Here is an 8732-nt window from a genome sequence, read left to right as displayed (position 1 = left end):
ATAATACACGTGTGGAGAAAGAGGCGAATTATTCAAGAAGCTACTGGTGTCAAATGCTTTTGACATGTCGAGGCCAAGGACGTGGAGATCCCACACGAAGTGGGTGGCTTTAGCTGAAATCCAGCGCTGTGTCCACACCACATAGGCAGTGCCACGGCCAGGCCTGAAACCAGACAAAGTCAGTGGTACCAAGTGCCCTCTACCCCCATGCGTATTGCCCAGTGCCATTTTGCTGAATTTTTCAGAGTTTTCCGTACTCGTTTTTCAGGTCAACATTTTGACTGATATGGTTCACTTGTGAAGCCTATGTACAAATCCAGTACAATTGTCAACTTCACCAGGTCATAACTATGGTCTACTTTTTTTGATTTTCACAATATAGGGCTCGTTGGAAGGCTCTAGGCAGGGTCAACGCCAGGATGCCAAGCTCCATTATGAAGCCGTAACAAATCAGGCGCGGTAACACAGCAAAGTCGTCTCCAAGCCTAATATGCAAGCAAATCGAACCGATTAAAATAATACCTTCAGCCGGCTTTATCATTATAAAGTGCTCAGTTGCTCAGGATTTCCCCCCAAAATGGCGAAGAGTTCGACCAAAAATTAGATTTTGCCAAGGTAAGAATGCCTGAATAGCGAATACGGCGCGTGATATCTCATTAGTCTGACATCGCTTCAGCCATTGTTGCATTGGACAGTTTGGAGTTTTTGCTACCACGTAGACACTTCGATTGTTGTATTTGCACAAGAAACGATGGAGTTACGATGGTTTTAGTAATCGTTCATATACATGATCGTTTGCGGGATATTCGATTGAAATCCGCACTGCGGACAAAACTTCGTTTTCCGTAAAAATGCGGACAAATACGGGCGGTTAGCAACACTGCGAAGTAAATCGAAAATAATGCGACATACGTGGTGCAATAACTGAACACTTCAGTACCAGGAAACCGTCGGGCCTTGTTAATGATAGGCTATCAATGTGGTTGAACAACCATATAGTCAATCCTGTTGTAGATATTCCTAGTACGAATCGCACTGCGGTCTTTAACCTTTCCAGTCCATGTTGTTCGGTAGCACATTGAATAGCGGAATAATTTGTTGGCTAGCAACAACTGAGTCGAGATTTTGCCCAGCCACAAGCGCCTGGTCGTTTTCATTGCGAGTCCCCTTGCTGTAATTGCCGATACAAGAGGTGACAGCGCTGCCAACTTTGCTGTTGAAGTTCCCCACTCCGATGACAAGCGTTTGTTTGCTTGTCCCATTCCATACGGAAGATAGTGCGTCGTAGAACTGGTTTATGAGCTCAGGCTCTTCCTTTGACTTTGGGTTCGTGGGTCAATGCACCACGACAAACCAAAGTGGCAGTGATGAGTTCTTGGCTTGTGGAAATGATAGGTCAACACAGCCCACCAGATCCGACAGTTTTCTATTTATTCTTGAATTGCACATTTCAAATATTTTTGAAACAGCGAAGCCAATTCCACCATGGCTGTCGTCTGTTAGGCCAAAGCTCGCTAGCCTGTGGGTTTTACTAACACTTCTGATGAACGGATCCTTTGTTCTCAGCTCCCGGAGTCCACAGAAGTCGACCCGGTGCGTTTGCAAATCATGAGCGAGTTGTCGGTGTTTTGAGTTCGAAAACAGGGCATGAACATTGAACGTCCCTATACGAGCGTTTCTCAAAGCCATACGGGAAGGCTCGGCACGCGGAAACAAAGCACGGGTAGGCCTATAGGCTCGCAGGCTGTGACAAAAAGGTTGGGAGGTAATAAAGATTAAGAATTTACGCGATACGTGTGGAAAACATTAAAGTTCAGTTAAAAAAGTCCTTCTGGACACACAGTTCAGGGGACAACTTGCGAAATTATAACGCTTCCAAAACATACAAATGTAATACAGATCTGCCACGGGCCAAAACTGCGAAAACATCATCTCTGTACAACTCACGACAACTATCACTGACCGACAGATGACTCTTGATTGCCGATTGCTGACTGTTGGAATTTCTCGTTCTTGTCACCTCCGATGTCGCAGCTCTTGACTCGTCCTTTCCACTGGGCAGTCGCCTTTTTGTCACTTCCGACGCTCCAGGTCCTGACTCATCCCTTGCATCACACCGCCCGGCAACTCGTCCAGTGTCTGACTCTTCCATTGTCTTCATCACTGGCTTTCGTGGTTGTCTTTCACGCTTCCTCCCACTTACGCTTGTTGTCACTTCCAGTATCCTCGCCTGTTCGTCTCCTCCCGTACGCATCCTCACCTGGCTGCAAGTGACTCGTCGACTGGGTGTCCCTGGCATTGTCTTCTTCCCTGTATTTATCCATGATGAGACGGGAACGAAAACGTTCGGTTACGAAATCGGCTTACCTGACTGTATGCAATGCGTCGGTGCCGTCACCTTTACTTTCGAAATTAGATAAGCCTCCAATTTTTTAAGAAAAGGGTTTGCTCCCCACACCGGAGCTCGCGCTATTCCGCCGACTTTACTTGACACTTGACTGACTCACGACTGCCATCCAGAGCACACGAGAAGTCCATCGAACCTTCGACTCGGCAAACCTGCAAGAAATCACCACTCCCGAAACACTGTGTATTGAGCAGGGAGTGGTGCTTTCTTAAGTGTAGTACTGTATGTGCGAGTATGGTGTGATGTGTGACGTTGATGTATGTATGTATGTATGTATGTATGTATAACTGATACTCACAAGGTGATCATAGAGGCATTAATCAGCGAGAGAATTGTGAATCGTGAATTGTGACGTTGATAGTGTACTGTAAAACCGGAATGTTTTTGTAATTTTGGATACTGTCAATACATGAAGTTATAACTCAATTTCAAATTTGGACTTAACGGAGAACATGAAGTTATTACTCACTTTATTGTCCTAACAGCAAGGTCGATATATGAAAGGTCCACGATGGGAAAGAAGAAGGACTGGCATCATCATTAAACGTTGAGAAGAATAATCCCACAGAATATGTAGAGCGGATTGACAATGTAATTCGAAATGGCATAGATAAACAGGCAGTTTCCCTCATAACTGATCAATAATGCCCTTAAAAGGCGGGCTAAACATACTTTCGCTGTTGAAAAAGGAATGTTGACATTATGTGGCAAGTGTCAGCCTTTTGGTCGTGCGATCCTTTGGTGATGTCAAGTAGCATGGAACAGAACTGTAGACGAGACTCATGCAGTAGTTAATGACCTCCGGCGATAGCCTTAATGTTGCGAAATTTCGTTCGACTATCATCTACGCACGTTGTTGTATTTTGTTCTTGTGTCGTAGAGTCCAGTGTCTGATGTCATAATAAATGTAGGTTCTGTTGTATTATGATGTAATGCATTACGTAGCCATGCAAGAGCATGCGCGAGATACGCATCTCGCAGCTGCCTACTTTCAAGCAGGATCCTTTAGATGTCGTGGTTCTTATGATTTGCCTACAATGGCCAAGTGAGAATATAATCCTATCGTAAACAACTAACTTGTTTACCCCGAAACATGGTGTCAGAAGTAAACTAAATAAACGCCCTAGAATTGTCGCAGTAGCGCCACCGGTGCAAGAGGTAAAATGGCAGAAGCAGCCGGATTTACCCCGCCGTCGATGGATTGGCAAGCCGCAGATTTACCTGACGAATTCGAGCGGTTCCAACAATACTGCCTTCTAGTTTTCCAAGGGCCCTTTTCCGACAAGTCCGACAAGGAAAAGGTCGCCTATGTCATGCTATGGATCGGGAGAACTGGTGTTGATGCTTTCAATAGTTTCGAGTGGGATAATGCAAGCGACAAATCCAAAGTAGCTGCCGTCTTCAAGAAATTTAATAAGCATTTGCAGCCACGGGTAAATGCACGACTGGCTCGGTTTGAGCTTCAGAAACACCGCCAGGAACCCGACGAGTCTGTAGATGATTTCTTTACGAGGTGTAAGAAGAAGATGTCCAAGTGCAAGTTCAGGGACGCTCAGGAGACTAACGATCGCGTGATAGAACAGCTAATCGTGGGGACGAAGCACTCGAAAGTGCAAGAACGCCTGCTGGAGGGTGGTAGTGGTTTGACTCTGGACGAAGCGCTTGAAAAGGCCCGTACTTATGAAGCAACACAGCGCCACATGGAGCAGCTGTCCACCGCCACCAGCAGCAGCCGTCTACCTGAAACGGTTCACGCCATTTCCAAATCTGTGGGACACGCAGACTGCGGCAAATGTGGACGAACCCACCACCCAAGCAAGTGCCCAGCGCACGGCTCCACCTGCAACAAATGCGGGAAGGCGAATCACTGGGCAAGCGTATGCCGTTCGCAGGGGAGAGACGAGGCACATGGAAGGGGTCAGCAACGCGGACGCTGGCGCCAGAGGAGCCCCAGCCCGCGGGAGCGCTACCCCCAGAGGAGCCCCAGCCCACGGAGACGCTTCGACGCACTGCATTTCGACGCCGTCATCATCGACAGCGTCGAGCGTCACCCACCGCCTCTAGAGCGAGAGGTGTTCGCGACCCTCAATGTCAGCCTGGACAACACCAACAGACCGGCCACCTTGAGAGCCAAGGTGGATACGGGCGCCCGGGGCAATATATTGACGCTGAGAGTGTTCTGCCAAATGTTCCCCCAGCACGTCGGACCATACGGATACCTAAAGCCGAAGTCCGTGAAGCCGTCAAGTACCACCCTCACAGCGTACGGCGGATCCAAGATAAAGCAATGCGGAACCCGTCCTATTCCGTGCTCTACGATGGCAAGAGTCAACTCGCTGACTTCTACATCACGGACTGCCCTGGCACTGCTATCATCGGTCTCCCGACAGCAACAGCCCTGCAGTTAGTCACGCTGAACTGCGCTGTCCAGGAGAAGCCAGCGAGCATCCGAGACAAAGACGACCTGATGAAGCAATACCAGAAGTGCTTCGATGGCATTGGGAAATTCCCAGGCAAGTACCACATCACGGTGGACCCCAACGTCGTCCCGGTTGTACACCCTCCACGCCACCTCCACGCCATCGCACTGAGAGACGAGATCAAAACGGAGCTGGAGGACATGATCCAGAACGGCATCATCACCAAGATCCAAGAAGGCGAACCAACAGCGTGGGTGAACAGCCTCGTGTTCCGCCTCAAAGACAATCGCAAGCTACGCCTGTGCCTAGACCCCAAGGACCTCAATCACGCCATCCTGCGAGAGCACCACGTGGTCTCCACCATTGAGGAGATCACCCCGAAGTTGAGAGGTGCCAAAGTGTTCTCGATCGTCGACGTCAAATGTGGGTACTGGAATGTGGAGCTCGACGACGAATCCAGTTACCTCACCACCTTCAACACACCATTAGGGCGCTACAGATTCCTTCGCATGCCATTCGGCCTCAAGATGTCGCAAGATGTCTTCCAAGCAATGATCGACCAGACGTTCGAAGGGTGCTCAGGCGTCACTGGTATCGCAGATGACATCGTCACATACGGGACGTCAGACGAGGACCATGATCTCAACATGCACCAGATGATGGTTCGCTGCGAACAATCTGGTCTCAAGTTGAACCCAGACAAATGCCGCATCAAAGAGGACAAGATCAAGTTCTTCGGCATCATCTGCAGCACTGACGGAATACAGCCCGACCCGAAGAAGGTCTCAGCGCTGAAGCAGATGGAGCACCCCGAGAACGAGGACGAGCTCCAGACGTTCATCGGGCTTGTCACGTACATGAGCCCGTTCATACCGAATGCCAGTACACTGACCGCGCACCTGCGGGAGCTGACCAAGCCAGATACACCGTTTGCCTGGACAGACAGCCACCAGCGCACCTTCGACAAGGTCAAGGCCGCTATTTCGAGAGAAGTAACGCTCAGTTACTTTGACCCAGGCAAGGCAACGACACTACAAGTCGACGCTTCCATGAAAGGTCTCGGCGCCACTCTGCTGCAGGACGACAAGCCTGTTGCATTCGCCAGCAAGAAGCTTACCGAGACGGAGTCTCGCTACGCCAATATTGAGCGTGAGCTCTAAGCTGTCGTATACGGGTGTGAAAGATTTCACACCTACCTATTCGGTCAGTCATTCACAGTAGAATCCGACCACAAGCCGCTGGAGTCAATCAAGCTCAAGCACCTCCGCGCAGCCCCGCCGCGTCTACAGCGCATGCTGCTGAAGCTGCAGCCATACAACATGACCATCAAGTACCGCCCCGGAAAGGACATTCCGATCGCAGACGCACTATACCGACTGTCGCCAGAGGAAACAGAGCCAATTGAGGACCTCTACGTCAGTGTACACGCCGTGTTCCCGCAATTCAGCGATGCAGCGATGATGAGGATCCGCGAGGAGTCGGCTAAAGACGCCGAGATGTCAGCACTGAAGGAGATGATCTTCAGTGGCTGGCCATCAGAGAGGAGCGCGGTGCCGGCAATTCTGCTCCCGTACTGGAATTTCCACGACGAGATGAGCACCGAGGACGGTCTCATCCTGAAGAGCAGTCGCGTCCTGATTCCCCCGCCAATGAGGGGGAAAACCCCGCTATGCAGCATCTGATGGTACTGTGGTATTCAGTAAAAAAAAAAAAAAAAAAAAAAAAAAAGCTGCACGCCAGCCACCAATGCATAGAGAAGACCAAGCTGCGAGCCAGAACGTCCGTCTTCTGGAAGGACATCAACAAGGATATCGAAGCAACTGTCTCATCTTGCACGACGTGCCAGCGCCACCAGAGCAGTCAAGCCAAGGAACCACTGGTGCAGCCCGATATTCCGCCAAGGGCATGGCACACCTTAGGCACGGACCTGTTCTACCTCGGCGGGTCAGAATACCTCATTGCCGCCGACTACTACTCCAAGTACTTTATCACCCGGAAGCTGCCTGCCGGACAAGCGACCAGCAGGGCCATCATCCAGCACCTCAAGGAGATTTTCGGTGAGCACGGCATCCCAGCCGTGCTGAAGTCGGACAACGGGCCGCAATACAGCAGCCATCTGTTCGCGGAGTTTGCTGCCGAATATGGATTCCGCCACAGTACGTCGTCGCCACATCACCCGCAGAGTAACGGGTTTATAGAATCGCAAGTAAAGATCGCTAAGAGAGCTCTCGAGAAGGCAAGGGAGAGCAGGACCGACCCGCACTTAGCACTGCTGTGCATTCGCGCCACCCCAGTGTGCCAGGGCTTACCGTCGCCGGCCGAGATGCTGTTTGGTCGTCAGGTACAGGACAGCCTGCCTCGCAAACACCAGCGCGACACTCGGGACGAGGCCATCCGACAGAAGCTCGAGGAACGGCAGGACCAGCAGAAAGTACACCATGACCAGCGAGCGCAGTCTCTCCGCCCCCTAGTTCCTGGTCAGCACGTTGGCATCCGCAGCCCGACCACGCACCTGTGGAAACCTGGTATCGTAACCCAGTCTGTCAACGGGCCACGGTCGTACATGGTGCAGCCTGACCATGGGACAGAAGTGCGGCGCAACCGTACCCACCTCAGAGAGAGGCGGGTCCACTTCCCGCCGGATGCCAGTCTCGCAGGCCCTCAGCTGCCGAGTGACGTGCCGTCGCCGTGGAGCGACGTTAGCCAGTCTCAGCCGCCGTCACCGTGGGACGTCAGCCAGCCTGCTGAACCTGCCACCCAGCTGTATCGAACACGGTCTGGCCGCGCAGTCGCACCGAGGTCAATCCTGGATGTGTAGGGCCAGAGAGGCCTCATGGACCTGTTCGCTTATGTCACAGTAGCTGAGGTGCCATTGGTATATTGTACATAGAGCTATTGTTGGATACTATGTCTCTGTATTGTTAGCATGCCGTCGTGTGCCATTCATGATTGTTACCTTGGACATAGAGCTATTGTTGGATGTTATGTTCTATATTGTGAACACGCCGTCATATACGTACGGTATGTTATGTAGGTTGTTAAACTCCTTTATGACGAAGGGGATGTTGTATTATGATGTAATGCATTACGTAGCCATGCAAGAGCATGCGCGAGATACGCATTTCGCAGCTGCCTACTTTCATGCAGGATCCTTTAGATGTCGTGGTTCTTATGATTTGCCTACAATGGCCAAGTGAGAATATAATCCTATCGTAAACAACTGTTTACCCCGAAACATGGTCCAGTGTCTTATGTCATAATATATGTAGGGTCCAGTGTCTAATGTCATATATGGTATTGTAGTAATAATATAAGACCTGTTTGGCATACAATAATCCGTACGCAGACTTATGACTGTTAGCATGGCTCAGTGGAAGGTTGACCGTTGGAACGGCACGAACAACTTGAGATCGGCGGCCATTCAGCATGGGATTTTCGAGGGGGACTCAATATCCGCACTGCTGTTCGTTATCTTCCCCATACGACTACTCCGTTCAGCTCTTAACGGCCACAACATCATCAGATCCATCAACACCTGGGCTGTGGCTTTGATATGGTATAGTGCTGGTAACTTGGCATAGACGCAGGACGAGTTGAAATCTGCTGACCTGAGAACGCGCAAGCTTATGACTATGCATGGAGCTCTCGATCCACGCGCTGATATAGCCCGTAAGTACGTCAGTCGCAAGAGGGTGGACGTGGTTTGCAAAGATTTTGTCACCATGGAGAAAAGTAATTTGCAGCGTTATGTGCTTCAGTCAGATGCGGAACTCGTGAAGCTTGCTTCACGAGTTCAACGACGAAGAATACAACGTCGTCCTTTTTGATTTAGGCTTACATTTCGCCTCCACAAAGACAAAGCGCAACATCAGATAGAACAATTCGTAATAGGTAAGTTTTACTGC

At 50.3% G+C, this 8732-nt stretch overlaps 1 protein-coding gene across 1 annotated transcript; it reads left to right on the top strand.

The window, feature by feature from the left end:
* The first annotated feature begins 6146 nt into the window (after positions 1 to 6146).
* On the top strand, positions 6147 to 7645 carry LOC135810632 (uncharacterized protein K02A2.6-like). Its single transcript, XM_065324125.1, has 2 exons — positions 6147 to 6458; positions 6674 to 7645. Exons 1-2 carry the CDS (start codon positions 6147 to 6149, stop codon positions 7643 to 7645), a joined length of 1284 nt encoding a protein of 427 aa, XP_065180197.1.
* Positions 7646 to 8732: the final 1087 nt, after the last annotated feature.

This window comes from Sycon ciliatum, chromosome 2 (genome assembly GCF_964019385.1).
Source record: "Sycon ciliatum chromosome 2, ocSycCili1.1, whole genome shotgun sequence".
Classification (NCBI taxonomy): Eukaryota; Metazoa; Porifera; class Calcarea; order Leucosolenida; family Sycettidae; genus Sycon; species Sycon ciliatum.
Note: the sequence above shows the minus strand (reverse complement) of the source record. Positions and strands in the feature narration are given on the sequence as shown.

Bases quoted from the DNA above. Each gene is read 5' to 3' on its own strand.
- LOC135810632 (XM_065324125.1), top strand. From the start codon at position 6,147: ATGACCATCAAGTACCGCCCCGGAAAGGACATTCCGATCGCAGACGCA. The intron at 6,459-6,673 runs GTCCTGATTCCC...ACGACGTGCCAG, and splicing joins TCATCCTGAAGAGCAGTCGC to CGCCACCAGAGCAGTCAAGC.